At 42.9% G+C, this 14,693-nt stretch overlaps 1 protein-coding gene across 2 annotated transcripts in view; it reads right to left on the bottom strand.

Moving 5' to 3' along the window:
• Positions 1-397: 397 nt before the first annotated feature.
• The window catches only part of MROH2B (maestro heat like repeat family member 2B), a 56,552-nt gene continuing 42,256 nt past the window's right edge, over positions 398-14,693 (bottom strand). The window contains exons 30-43 of one of the 2 annotated variants that reach the window (XR_011530344.1): positions 13,142-13,294; positions 10,861-11,018; positions 10,411-10,537; positions 9,687-9,874; positions 8,480-8,620; positions 7,965-8,079; positions 7,195-7,341; positions 6,765-6,947; positions 3,037-3,192; positions 2,567-2,701; positions 2,283-2,391; positions 2,070-2,172; positions 975-1,040; positions 398-537 (exon numbers count right to left, since the gene is read on the bottom strand). Coding sequence is in view for 1 of the 2 variants with exons in the window: in XM_070586902.1 (XP_070443003.1) it covers positions 431-537; positions 975-1,040; positions 2,070-2,172; positions 2,567-2,701; positions 3,037-3,192; positions 6,765-6,947; positions 7,195-7,341; positions 7,965-8,079; positions 8,480-8,620; positions 9,687-9,874; positions 10,411-10,537; positions 10,861-11,018; positions 13,142-13,294 (1,779 nt within the window). In the remaining variant the exon portion in view is untranslated. The remainder of the gene's footprint in view (positions 538-974; positions 1,041-2,069; positions 2,173-2,282; positions 2,392-2,566; positions 2,702-3,036; positions 3,193-6,764; positions 6,948-7,194; positions 7,342-7,964; positions 8,080-8,479; positions 8,621-9,686; positions 9,875-10,410; positions 10,538-10,860; positions 11,019-13,141; positions 13,295-14,693) is intronic. The other variant, XM_070586902.1, reaches the window with a different exon arrangement.

Genomic DNA, 14,693 nt, shown 5'->3' with positions numbered 1-14,693 from the left:
ATGAGTGGTGTAGGTCCACGCCTAGGAACCAAACCTGGGTTGCTTAAGTAGAATGTGCCAAACTTAACCACTAGGCCACTGGGGCTGGCCTGCAGTGGCCCTCTTCTCAGTGGCAGCAGAGTTGTTTGATATTCTGTCATTTTTTGACGTCTGCTGGGATTTAAGTTTCCCAAGATAGAGGGCTAGCCTGTGCAAAGCCATGTGGTTTTCAGCATTCAAACCACAGGTTATCCCTCAAGTGAATTTGTAGAGTTTACTTTTTACTGATGGAAAACCCCAGGGAGACTCTGGAGGGTAAGGCATATACCACCACTTAAGATGCCCATCCTAGGCACCATCTCTTTCCCCAAGATGCTACAAGTTTGTGAGCTTTGAGGAAGAAGACAGGAATCAGTTATAGAAAAAGGCTAGCAGTTTATTTCCTGGTGGTTTACAGAGGGATGCTTATCTCTTTACACCTTCTCAGGAGGGTCTGCAAGGCAGCTTCGGCTGCTCTCTGGACGCTGATGCAGGGGTCTTGTCGAAGGGCTTGGAGCCCTGAAATGGAAAGAATAGCAACGTTCAGTGAATGAGGAAAACCAAGGCCCAAGCTCTTCAGCCCTGTGAGGCTCCCCACTGAGGGTCAGCCCTTCGTGGGATCCTCACATTTTACTCTAACACATAGGATTCTGGCACCGTGAGTTGAGAATCTATTTTAACACTGGTAGAAGGGAAGAGAAGATCCTGACCTTGTGATGAGTAGATTTACAGACAATTGGAAAACCGTAGTCTGTTGGGGACAATGCTTGCAAAGGGGTGGAGCTGGGGGTTGCTTTATACTCTGGAGAAATTCCAGTACTTAGGGAGCATCAGAAACACTAAAGGGGTGCTACGATTTTCAGTTTCTGGGCTAATGTGGTACTTGGAGCAGCACTAGTTTCTCTTTCTCTAAGAATCTAACAATGTGCTGTGCAGAAACTAGGGTTGGTACTCACGTGTGGTCAGTTCTTCTCTGTCTAATAACTCCACGTATTGGTTGGTCAAATTAAGAACAATGGCATCTAAAGTCAACAGGAGAAAAAGGCACTGATTTCATTATTGGAGAAGAGGCCGTGAAAAGTGAGACAGGTCAGAATCTGCACCTCGTCAGAAGTTAAATGGTCTGGCTAGTGAATGAGTGAACTATATGACTCTCTGTGCACCCCTAGGATGATGTGAGGATGATGTCTGCTGGGTCCTGAGTGCCATGTCTGGAAGTGGTCGTTCACCCAACGTGTATTCGGCAAAGCTCACACAGTGTCCTCCCAGGGGGTGCCTGTTGTCAGGGTCTCAATGTGTGTAAGATATGGTCCCTGTCTTCAAAAAGTTTCCAGTGTAGTTGGGGGGATCATATACATGATCCAATAAGGAATTCTTAGGTTTTAACTCAGTCTTAAAGGTGGCCAGCAAGTGGGCCTGTTCACTCTGGGCTGGATTAATGGAACTGGCTTCATGATAAGACTTAGAATTTCATGATAGAAGGATCCTCAGAGTTTCACTTAGTTTCCTCTTTTGTTTTATAGATCAGACAAAGAGGCAACACAGAGAAGTTAAGTGAATTGTCCAGAATCACACAGCAGAGCTGAGGTCTGTGGCCCCCACACCAACACACTTTCTACTTGTATCGTGTTTCTGGTAAAGCTCTCAGCTTGAACTGAGCTTAGAAGGTTTATTATGTTTTATGTTAATGGGTGATGCAAAGGAAAACATTTAGGCAGGGGCAGAAGCCTTGGAGCAAAGGCTTGGGGAAAAGACGGAGTGAGAACTTGGAACCAGAAGTAGCATGGAGGGCCCAGTAGGGAGAACGGTCTGACGGAAGGAGAGGGAAGGTCGGCAAGTCAGAAGATATTGTAAGCTTTCATTTGCAAAAAAGAACATGCTTGTTTGAGGGAAGATGTTGCAAGACATCAAGCAAATTTCTTTCTGGCCTTTTGTTTAATTTTTGGTCATCCAGTCATACCAGTGTTCACACTGGAATAGCTTCCAGTCCAAGCAAAATTACATGGAAAAGAACAGCCGTATCTGAGTGGGGAACGTGGACGTGCCCTCACCTGTGAGTTTGACGGCTGCACTCCTGATCATCTCCCAGTTGCTGGTGAAGAAAGGGAATGAGTGTGTGTGGAGGATCCACAGGATTTCCTGGTTTTTCTTTGCCTAGAAGAGATGTGCGTTACAAAGAGGCCAATTGGGAAGTGACCCCTTATGAAACTCAGCCCTATAGGTCCTAAGAAGGGAAATAAATCGAAAGGAAAGTAAACACTCACCCAGCCATTAATTATTCTACTGGAAGATCCTTTATGGCTATTTCAACCTAAATTTAATCAGAAAGGTGCTGGGGCTTACGGCACTAATCAACAGCTGTGTTTCAGGAATCTAGGAGAACAGATCCCAGTCAGGACTTGGACTGCGGCAGGATACAAAGACTCATTGCTATCCTTCCAAGACAGTTCTGGCTCTGGCCAGAGATCCCTCACTAAGCTGTTTGCCTTTCTGGGATTTGCTTGGACTCTTCTCAGAATTTTGCAGGCAACATTTACTACACACTCACCAGTTTCATGCAGAATTGCCTGTAGAAATCCCTGGCCCTTGGTAGGTCCTGACCATCAAGGAGATGGTCTAACACCCCATAGAGTTCCTGGAGGCCCAGGAAAGGGATGCAGATGATCAGGACATCACAGCAAGCCTAAAAAACAGAGTTTTCTGCGTCACAGTCCATGAAGCTGGATCCCCTTCCAGAAGGGAAGAAATGCTGACCAGTGTTGAGGAAGGAGCAGTAAAAGTCAGTGATGTGAAGGGCTTTCTAGTCAGTGCTGCTGGCACATTCCCAGTGGCAAGGATGGAAGAGCAAACTTGGGAAGATATGGCAAGAAAGAACCTGGGATTGGAGAAGTGGTTTTGAGGTTCAGCTGAGAGTAGTGACCTCAGACCTGGCTTCTAGTCTAGCTAGACCAGGTTTACTGGCAGCTGTAGGCAATGGGTAGAGGGCGAGGTGCAGGTTTCTGTGCAAGGGCCACTTACAGCTCCAATCTTGGGATTGGGATCCCAGAGGTGGAGAAGGAATGAAATCATGCTCTTTTTTATTTCTTCAGCAAAAAAAATCTTCCACCTTCTTCCTGTTAGGGATGCCAGATTCTCAAATAAGAAGATGGCGGTCAGTCTCACATCATCCTGCTCCTGTGGCGACAGATGCATGTTGTGGGTGAGTCCTCTTCACAAGGCCTCATCCCCACCCTGCCCTGCCCACTTCAGCAAAAAAAGGCTGGAACCCAGGAATGGGTGCATGCACTCTTGTCACACCTGCTGTGTGTTCCAAGAATGCTCCTCTTTTCCCAGAAGCTCTCTACCCACACTACAAGAGCTGCAATGACCACGGGTCTAGGATGTAAGTGATACCATATTGCTGGAGACTTGGTTTCTGCCTTTGAGTAGCTAATGGAAAAATGCGATCACAAGAATGATAAACAGACAGTGCTGGCAGCAGAAGGCCAGGGAAGGTCTTGCTTATTTTGTATTTTAAACAATTTAGCCTGATTGCATCATTAGCCTAGAATCATGGGGCCTCTAATCTAAATTGCTCAACACCTAGGACTCTTCTCCAAGATCCCAAATGCTTTGTAAAGGCAGCTCAGAAATTTTAGCCTTGGGTCTCAGAGAGAGAGAGGATAAACAAACAACCTAATCCTACACTTGTGGATGTGAAGTTCTGGAGCTTTCTTGCTTGCTATCCAGGATGGTAGGCAATGATTTTAAGAAGCAAAGGGTAAGGTGGTGGAGAGAAAGATGGCCTTCTATTGTCTCAGATACTTTGCTGATATGGTTCAGAGTTCTAACAAACTCTGATGAGTTTTCTGGAGGTTTTTTTTAAGGTCTAGAAAACTAGTTTAAAATACCCACATGAAGCCATAGGGATTAAAGGAAAAGTTGTCCTGAGTAGCCGAATATCATTTAGATTAGCAACAAGTAAGGGCCAACAAAAAGCATTCCCATGAATCTGAGGGGGAGAAGATAGAGGAGTTAATTTTGATGGCAAAATAAAATGTATAAGAAGTGAGCACACAAACAAAAATGCCATGACAAACATAGTTAATAAAGATCTTTCAGAAAAAATAAGGATGGCTTGTTGGGAAAAGGCTAGAAAAGTGAAATGAATACATCAGATGTGACCTCCTATAATGGAAATGGAGGTAAAAACGTTCTTTAAATGTACTAGGAATGAGGTCAGGATATATTTTTAAATGGTCTATTTTTAGGAAAAAAAAGCAAACCAATAACAAAGTACCCAAAAGGTAGAGAGGTATTTACTTTTTGAAAAATCTTCTGAATTTTCCAAAATCAATGACCTAATGATAGTTCAAGGAAGAATGAACCAATTGGGATGGTGAAAAAGCAGAAAAGAGAAGGGGCAAAAGTGCTTTGGGTGCTGGGAGAGATATTACAGTTTAATGACCTTGTTTTGAGTCTAGAAAATGGAGTCATAGAGGGTAAGGTGCTTGCTCAGGGTGACAGCGTGACAAATAGTAGCTAGCAGGGCCTGGGGCATGGGACAGCAGCCGTATTTCCTGTTCTACCATTTCACTGAAGTGTCGCCATGTTTTGAGAATTCCAAGAAAGAAGTTAAATATTGAAAAAAAAGGGGGAAATTTGAGTATTACAGAATTGTATGTGTCATCTATAAAAAACTGTAGGGGCAAAGTATCATAAAGTCTAATTAAATATAATTGCAGAAAGAGAGCATTACTAGAGAATAAATATCATGCCATTACTAACACCCAAGTTTTATCAAATTCTCCTTTTATGAAAATGTAATGAAATTCTCATTTCGTATCAATTCTCATTATCTATTAGGACTGAGAAAGATCTAAGCCAACACCCAGCAAGACTTTAGATTTTTTTCTTCTGCAATAAGGCTGAGAAACATTATCTTGACCACAACACTTGTAGGTGGACTTGTGAATACTGGACGCTCAGATCCAAGGGAATTATTCTCATTGGCTCCACAACCATCCAGGGAAACCTAACAAACAGGTGGGGCTCCAATAGGGGTGACATCACTTCAGCCCTTTGTTGTTAAAGATTGTTCTTACTTATCTGTGCAATGAAAAAAAAAACAACATCTTTGTTGTTTTACAGAAGATACTAAATTGAAGGAGAGCCAAGTAAGCATTTTTGAGGATAAGATGACAATTAAAATATATTTTTAATTTGTAATATTGTTATACTGCAATATTGTTATAATGTGACATTGAAACACTGGAGAAAGTAGTTGGAAACAAGCAGAAAGCTGCTTTCAAAGGCCAGGTTTAGGCTAGCACATAAACAAGGGAAACTGAAAAATACAGAACGGGAGCATTACTGACTGTGGGCATATACCTCAGACTAAAATCCAGAGGGCTGTATGGTTAATAAATTGCCAAACAGCCAGGAAGAAAAGGCAAGATTAAAAAAAAAAATGGAATGAATAAATAGCAAAAGATTGGACTTGAGAGGTAATTTTTCTTAGATTCTGTTCATTACTCCTCGGGTCTCATTTAGAGATACAACACAGTCACTGGCTTGTAAAATATTTAAAGAGCTGAAAAATTAGGTTTATGATGAATAATGAAGGAAACGAAGACTTTTCAGTCTGCAGACGAGAAGGTAAATAGGTAATTTAATCAAGTCTTAATGTTTAAGAAGGATGCACTAGGGGAGGCAACCAGCAGGCTTCCATCTCCTCTGACAACACCACACGAGGAAACAGATTTAGATGACAAAAAATAGATATAAGTTGGACGTGATATAGATTTTTACAAGGATGATACTGAATAAACCAAAAATAAGTAATAACATCTTGTTTCCCAGAAGGTACAAAGGAAAATGACCCTTTTCTGCCTAGGATCATGGAATGATCTTATTTGAAATTAGAGCTATGGGTTAGATCAGAGGTTGACAAACTTTTTCCATAAAATGCCAGACAGTAAATCAGACTTTGCGGGCCATGTGGTTTCTGTAACAACTAATCAACTCTGCAGATGAAGTGTGAAAGCAGCTATAGACAGTATGCAACCAATGAGCATGGCTGCGTTCCAACAAAACTTAATTTACAACAAGATGCTCTGGGCTGGGTTTGGCCTATGAGCTGTAGTTTATACTGACTCCTGGAGGAAATGAACCACACTAGCATTTTGAGTCTTGGAATCTTGGATGTGGAAAAGATAGTGGGGAGGTGACAATGTCTTTAGTTGACCCTAGCCCTATATTGAGTACTGTCATAATTTGTGTTCCCTCCAAAGTAAACTTTGAGATGAGGATTTAGGCGTAAGTAGTTTATTTGAGAAGTGAGCCCAAGAAGCATGATGGGGGAGTGGGAATGAGATAGAGAAGAGAGGTAAGCTATGGAAGGGAAAATTGAGGGTTTTACCCTTATGGGCAAGGGCAGATCAATCCTTCTGAGGGGTGAGGAAGCTCAGGAGTTCATCTATAAACTCTTGTTTCTTATTATTTGAGGATCCTTCCCCAACAAGGCTGGCCCACCCTGCTCAGACCAATCATGATTCCCGGGTCAGAGAGCACCCTCAGGCAGAGAGACACAGGAAGCCAACAGCCTGCACAGGAATTGTACAGGTGACCTCTGTGCAGGTGACCTCTGGGGCTGGCCAAGAAATATGGATGTGACACTGACATTGTCTGCTTCGAGTCCTATCTGAACCTCTTTCTGTTCACTCACTTCTCCTGGGGAGGGAAGATTCCCGAACAGGCTCACTTACATCTTCAAAGAAGGTTCTTGCTTGTAGCACTATTTCTTTGAAGTAGAAGCTCACGTCTCGGTCTGTGAGCAGCTCCAGGATCTTTTTCAGAGCCTTCAAGCTTTCACAGACGACCTCAGTGCGGGCCAAGTGGTACAGGCCTCTGATGATAGATTCTAATATTATCTGCTTATGCTTCTTCACCTATTTTGAAACAAGGTCTCTTAATCTCGAAAATTGTTCTATGTGTATCTGGAATAGGGTAGGAGACCCAGACAAGGGGATTGAAATTCTCTTAGGGTCACATGTCCTTCAACCCAAAAGCCACCAACTCAGCAATTTATTTGTATTTTTACTTAATTTTTATGCAACCACAAGGTGTGGGTTAGTAAATAATTATTTAAACTCTACTTAAATGAACTATTTTTTTGTCCCCCAAAACTCCTTTTACCTTGTGAGGGGCTCCAGAAGCAGTATTACCGAGCCCTCGGATGGCCATTTGCCTCAAGATGGCATTGGAGTCCCAGGCACTCTGATCCATTAAGATCAGCACGTCGCGTAGATTCCCATGCTTCCAAAGGATCGGCTCCTTCATGAGCTGAAAATGACACACTGGGACCCTTTAGTTAAGGAGGGGCCTCCCTTCAGGATAGTGCCGAAGGCATCCTAACTCTAGTTAGAGGAGGGCCTGGCTGTGTGGAGCAGAGGAAGAAGCCCTCGGGTGAATTAGCAAGTCTTGCAGGAACTAAGCTGTAGATGTGAGCAGCTCACAAGTCAAGATCACGTGGTAATGAGAACCAGAACACATAGCTAAGAAGACGTTTCTACTCTAAATGGAAAAATGAGGCAAGGAAAACAGGAGATACTGATGACGTTCCTTCTCTGGATTGGCTGGGACAGCCTTTATCCCAGAGTGTGAAGAGACAGTAATAGACTTGTTGGTTACTCTTTATTTTGTCCCTCTCATATTTATTCTCCACTCTTCTCTGTCCTAGGAGGCTGACTTCCGTACACTACCGGCCAGGAAGGGGGGGGGGGTTCCTCTTCCTCTTTCACTTCCTGCTCAGGTACTGTGTCTCTGGCAGTAGCTGGATCTCTCCACTACCAAGGCTCCCGTAAAGGTCCCTTTTCTGTGGTTCCAGCACCCACACAACTCCTGACCCTGAGAGAAATACCCTAAGGGGACCCAGAGAGCCTGCTGTGACGGCTGCTCTGTCTTGCCTCAGAGAAGAATGCTGTGCCAGTAATCCGGTAGTTCTCGGAGGAGGAAGTGAGAGATGAGAGCAGTTGCTCCATGATGTCCAGGATGACTCCATGTTGCCACACCGCCATACTCCTAGAAAATGCAAGGCTCCCATTGTAGCAGAGACTTTTTTCTTTCTAAACAGTGGAGGAAATTTTAGTCTATTTCTCTATCAGGAAAATACAAGATTGAAAAAAGAATGTTCAATGAAAGAGCAGCAAGGATTAAACTTTAAAATAGTCTACCCAGGTGCCCAATTTAAGTGTAGTTTGCCTAGAACTGTTCATTGTTTTGCTGTTTTTTGAAGGATTAGTGAGTTTTGGGCTGATCCAACCATCTCTTCCCAACCCCTTTTGCTCTTTCCTCCCTGTTCTCCTGGACTGTAAGTCCTCGGTCAGTGAATAATTGCTCTCAGTGAAGTTGCCCCAGTTGCATTCTTACTCTGTTTTTGGTTTTATCCTTTGTATCCAGTTCTAGAATATCTGTGTATTACCTGGCCAGTGCACATACTCCTATGTGGTGGGTATCGGGACTGCTGAGTAGGGTCCATAAGTTGTCGCCCTCATCAGACTCTTTGGCAAGGCCTTCCTTCATGGCTTGGGCTTGCACACACTTCAGAGTTGTGATCGAGAGCCTGCAGGACACAGTCGGCATCACAAAACCAGTCAACCCCACCCCCCCCCAGGGAATTCTGAATTCCCAAGTTCACTCCTGTTCCCACAGTGCACCCTCACTCCTAGATTAGTGGATGTTGTGCAAGGAAAAAACAGGCAGCCTGATCCCACTCTTTAGTTTTGGGGTCAAAGGGGACACTGAGATGATTTGAGTCGGTAAATAATGCCACAAAATCCTGTCAACTTCTCATGAGAAAATAAAGCCCTTAGTATGGCAAGTGCAAAATACTGTATTTCACTGATTCTAAAACAGCACCTCGGGAATCAGGATGCATCTTGCAATGGGTAGTGTGTTACAACTGTTGGCCAGACAGTAGCTGTGATGTAGTCGCTATTGTCTGTGCAAGCACATGGACATGCACGGACATAGGTATGGCTCTGTGTACTGTCGTCATTTGAGTAAAGTTACACGTATTATTGGAAGTACATGTATTGAACCTAACTTCTGTTTAAAATGTCTTTTAAAAGGTTGATTTGACATTAGAATGAAAGTTATGCACAACAACAGGGAAACACAGCAATGTGATATAGGATAAAGATCTGTAACTAATAATCCTAAAAGAGTTCTTTGGATAAATATACAATAAAAATTTGGAAGTAAAGAAATCATTGATTCATGGCTTAATTGGGAGTCTTTTTTCTTTCTCAATGGCACATGAAATGGTTTTGCTTCTTTCAATTGGTGAAGCCTTGATGAAATAAGGTATTTATTTTTATTTTTCTTCTTTCCCTGGTGGCCTTGAATATCACAGAATTCCAGCTTTCCTTGAAAGGTCTCAATGAAAGAAAACAAAGGAAATAGAGCAGGCCCCTAGGGAAGAAGACATGGCAGCTTATTCATCGTTATGTGACCATTCTGGGCAACTATAGTGGGTTGAAGAGCTACAAGGCTTGAGGATGGCGGAGCCTCCTTTCCTCATGGGTAGTTGAGGCCAGGCCAGAAGGCGTAGGCCTGGGCTTCCATATTCCTCTCCTGGAGTCTGGGATCAGGACCGTTTTGGAAGGACCCCCCTGCCCTCCATCTACCTGCAGGGGTCTGCATTTTGCTGCCTTTCTCCCTGCTGCATCACCCGCCGCCTGTGGCTCACAGTAGAGCTGGGCATCTTCTGGCCCAGTGTGCAGCTGACCAGCTTGAGGAGAAGAGTGAACAGCTCTGGGTACAAGCCTGCGACAGGTGTACCTGTTGACACCACCTCATTCATAGCACAGGCCACCTGAGGGAAGAAAGGAGTTTGTGGTCAGGTAGGCTCCTTTCCTCCACGGAGATCTTCCCTCTGGGCTGACTTCAAGTTTGTTTTCTCCCCAAACGATTGCTTTCCAAGTTGGCCACAGTCATGGTAAAAACACATAGAAAAGAGATGGTTTATTTGTCTGGAAACTCAGACTGTGTTTCTCTCTCAGGACTGCCATGTTGGGTGACTCTAAACTCCAGGGGGCACTGGTTGGGTAAAATAAAATCTTTTCCAGTATTGGGGTCTTTCAACAAAAAAGGGTGCTTTGGATATCTTGAAAGCTAACTTGGAAACATAGATACACAGATTTTCTTTGGGCTGATGAGAAATTTGCTTCTAAAAGTAACCAACTCTAGACAAAATTAGATCCATGTTTATCCAATATGAACTGGAGCCAATTTAAAATCAGAGTATGGGAGGGAAAGAAGCGTGATTAATGTTATGTCACCAAGTTCCAGGTGGGAACAGGTCATGGAGTGGGGCACAATTCCAGGCATGTGACAGGTTATTCAACTCACTGAAATTGCATCCATCTCGGCTAGGTCATCTTCTAATCCATTCTCCAGTTTGTCTACTAAGGCTCGCAAGAGCTTACCACTGGAGGCTGGGTTCTCAGCCAGAGACTTCCACAGTGTCTTTGTGTCCCTAGGGTGATAAGACAGGAAGCTGATAAGGCACAACTCCTTGGAATATGAGCTTTTCCATCTGATCCACTATAAAACCACATTATGTCTAATCAAAATTTTAAGGAGAGATGGACGTGTCATGTGCCTGGGGATAATAAGGATGCTTTATTAAATAATCCAGCATCCTGACCTTGGGTTACTGAGGTTTATTAAGGTCCATCAAGATAGAAACATCTTATTCCGGTAAGATGTTTTCAACCTTTGCTTGCTATCTTTCTCTCAAATCACAAATTCTTCCCCAATGCCTTGTAGGGTGGCCTTTCCTGGGAAAAGGGAGTCTACCTGTCAAAGGGCAGAGGCTTCTGTAAAAGGTTGGCAACAACTGCATCCATGTGAAAGCTGGCTATCTGGGAGATGGCCTCCAGCATAAACTGAAAACTTTCCTCTTTTTGTCTGAGGACTGGCATGTGATGGTAGATTATGCCTAAGATCTCCAGCAGCTAAAAAGAAAAAGCCAAACAACACATTAAATTTCCATTTTCCCTCTACACAAATGACTTAGGACATGTACGGTCAGCATATTATGCATGGGTGGTTGATAAATTATAAATAACGTTAAAAACAATAATTGATTCTTCATATGGTCTATCTCTTTCTTGGGAGGATTATTGATTATTGATGAATTGACTGTTTATTCTCAAATCAATGTAGTGAATATTTAGTGACAGGCTGCATTATACCAGGTGTTACACTAAGCACTGTGGGGAATTTACCAAAGATGAATGAGGTGTAGTCCTTTCTCCAAACGAATGAGTGGTCTAATAATGAATATCAGCCATAAACCCAAAGGCCTGTGCACAAGGCAGTGTATGGTATACGGGACGTATATAGGACCGATAGAGGAATCCAGAAGTAACTGAGGTCACTTTGGAGGGACATCTGGTCTGGGTCTTGAAGGCTGGATAGCAATTTCAAAAGGCAAGGTGGAGATGTTGGGAAAAATGACCTCATCAGAAAGAACACAGGTAAAGATGTAAAATCAAAAAGCATGAGCGTAGGTGGAGCACAGAGGATTTTTAGAGCAGTGAAATTATTCTGTAGGATGCTACACTAGTGGATACATGTCCTTATACATTCGTCAACGCCAAGAGTGAACCCTAATGTGAACTATGGACTTTGGGTGATGGCATGATGTGTCAACGTAGGTTCAAGAATTGTAACAAATGTACCACTATGGTGGGGGATGCTGACAGTGGGGGAGGAGGTACATGGGCAGGGACAGGAGGTACATGGGAATGCTATCTTTTGGTCAGTTTTGCTGTGAACCTAAAATGGCTTTAAAAAATAAAATCTACATAAAAAAATAGCATGATGGTATGAGTGCAAGCAAATGCAGAAAAGATTTCTGGAATAGGAGAATGGTCCAGTTTGAAGCACAGAAAGAATGAGGACAATAACAGGAAGATAACTTGACAGAGAAGATGAAGCCAGATCCTAGAGGTCACTGAGGGCCACTTTTCTGAATTTGGGTGTTAATCTGTGGGCAGTAGGGAATGATATTATACACTTGGATTTTTGATATGGAGAAGGGCATGTCTATGCTAAAGTATCTACTTCTAGTAGATATTGTTCTCACATATTTTGGACAGACATTTTTAGGTTAAACATGACATGATTACCACAGAGTCTCATTTCAATGATTCTTGGACAGGATTTAAGTCCCTTTTGTAAGCCTTTACCTATTGTGTGAATAACTTCCTTTTATACCAAACACACAAATACATGGACATTCCAAATTTTTTAACCTTTGATTCTCCCATGCCTAGCTCAGTGCCTGCCACATAGTATGTACTCAATAAATATTTTTGAAGAAACTAATTGGAAAGTAATCAGCACAGAGGTCATTTCTAAAAGTCATGCTTTGGAGAGTAATTTAGGGCGGTTGGCTCTGGGTAGTGGGGATCATAGCTTCTTTCCCCTGTTCTTCTTGAGATGCTTTCATTGAGTTAAAGAACTTTTCCACTTTATTCATCTTTGAATTGCTTGTATTCTGTTCCTGACTTCAAGGAGAGAGGACAGAGCATCACCATAGGGAACTCTTAACCAAGCTTCCTGAATTTAATTCTGCTTACCTCTCCAGTTGGCAGGAAGGATTAAGGACTTTCCCCCAATCAATTCCCCAATGACAGCCTTCCTTACCAGAAAATAAAGCCTAAGGGGTGTAGAAGAGCAGCCTCAAGAGTGGCAGTGGGATTAGAAATTCTACTGGCCCTGAGTGGCCATCTCAGAGTCATTCACGTGGTCACTCTCATCCTTGCAGATCTAAGAATCCAGTTTTCCATAATCCAAGTGCCTTTGGGTCAGAGCTACTTCCTCTGGCCAGAGAGCAACAGTTTGGAAAGCTGTTATGATCACAGACTAAAGAGGCCATTGAGACAGGTTGACACAGACACTCAAGATGAGTCTGGCTGTTAATACACAACTTGGGTCTCTGCTGAGGCCTCTTGAGGCTGTGCACGCTCTTGCCTATTGCCCACCAGAGGACAAAGTGAGAAGGGGCGACAGACTTGGCATTTCAGAAGTGTTAGAAATCGCTCAGTTGTCAAACTGGCTGTCAGTTCACCTGATCCTCCAAAGCAGCTCCCTGCTCCTTCAGGGCAGCGATCATCCATATTCCACAGGCCTTTGTACACGTGGGGTTGAGGCTCTCCAGACCATCCAGGGTTTCCTCCAGGAACATCAGAATTTCTTCACTTGGGAGGAGTTTACTGACAATCTGAGAATGCACCCAGAAAGACCCACGTTATCAACTACTTCGCTTCATATCTGGACACCTGAAATGTGCTGCTACTATTTGTTTCAGGATATTAGAAACCACTGGGCTTTCCCAACAGTTATTATTGACTGGGACCATAGAAACTAGTGAAAATACTGAAATAGGACATAGAAATGACATTAACTCTAAGCAACTTTTTCCTGGAGTTGGTTTGTGTGATTTCATATTTATTGAACCCCAAGCCTGCCAAGGAATTTCCTCTCCAAATCTAAAGTTATAGCATACATAGTAAGGCAAAAATAATGCATAATATTTATATAGCAATTTATATGCTCTTAAATACTTTCATATACATTTCATATATCATAGAAATATGTCTCTCATCTGCCAAAGAATAGCTGAGACTTGAGAATTCAGGAAAATCTATTGCACAGACTTAGTGCCCCACTAAATACCAGATGCCTCTCAGCATGAATTATTATGAGCCCTGTCTTTTGTTCTTCCATGTTTCAATATTAAGAGTAGTCAATAAAAGTTCAAGAATTTAAAAACTTTTCAATTTTGGTCTCTAAGTACAAGAACTATACAGAACGTGTGGTTGATAGCACTGTGAGAGTATGAGTGTGTATGTTTGTGTGCGTGTCTTATTGAAAAGGAAGGCAGAGAGGTGAAACGTGGCAGTTTAAATGAATTCCAGGAGCATTATCTAGGGCTTTAACCAAGCAAGATGGTCACGAACATGAGTCTGTAGGTATGAAGACATTCCTATCCACAACTGACTTTCCCCCGTATTAAGTGGCCTGATGATGTTTGGTTGAACTATTCTCGAGAGGAATGGTTCCTTTTCATGAGTAGCTGCACATCCCAGCCAGTTTCTGAGTTACCATGGTTCCAAGATCAGACTTACCACCGCGTCTGTTCTATGTAACACCAAATGCCTGTCTGGGGTCCAAGCTCAAAGTTTATCTGTTGGTTTCTCACATTGGAGTAGATGTTGATTTAGGAAAAAAGGGAGGAAGGAAGGAAGGGAACTCAGGTATGTGAGCACCTATCATGCATCAGACTCTTTCTTAGGCATTTGACATATGCTCTCTCCTGTCTCCCAACTGGCTTCTTGCCCACATTCTGATCACCTTCTCGTTGCCTCTGCTGCAGCCACCTTAGTCCAAGCTACCTAATCTCATGCCTGGATTCTTTTAGTTTTGTCCAAACTGACCTCGCTAATTTCACTTTTTGCCAGCCTATATTCAACACAGCAGCCAGATGACCCTTCAGAAATGTAAATCCAATCATGTTCCTCCTTGCAGAATCACCAGCAGCTCACAAAGGTTTTGGAAAACTAGGAAAAGGCACCCTGACCTCAAGATAGTCCACTTCTCTCTGTAAGTATATTGTCATG

This window comes from Equus przewalskii, chromosome 20 (assembly GCF_037783145.1).
Source record: "Equus przewalskii isolate Varuska chromosome 20, EquPr2, whole genome shotgun sequence".
Lineage (NCBI taxonomy): Eukaryota > Metazoa > Chordata > Mammalia > Perissodactyla > Equidae > Equus > Equus przewalskii.
This window is presented reverse-complemented; position numbering and strand designations above follow the sequence as displayed.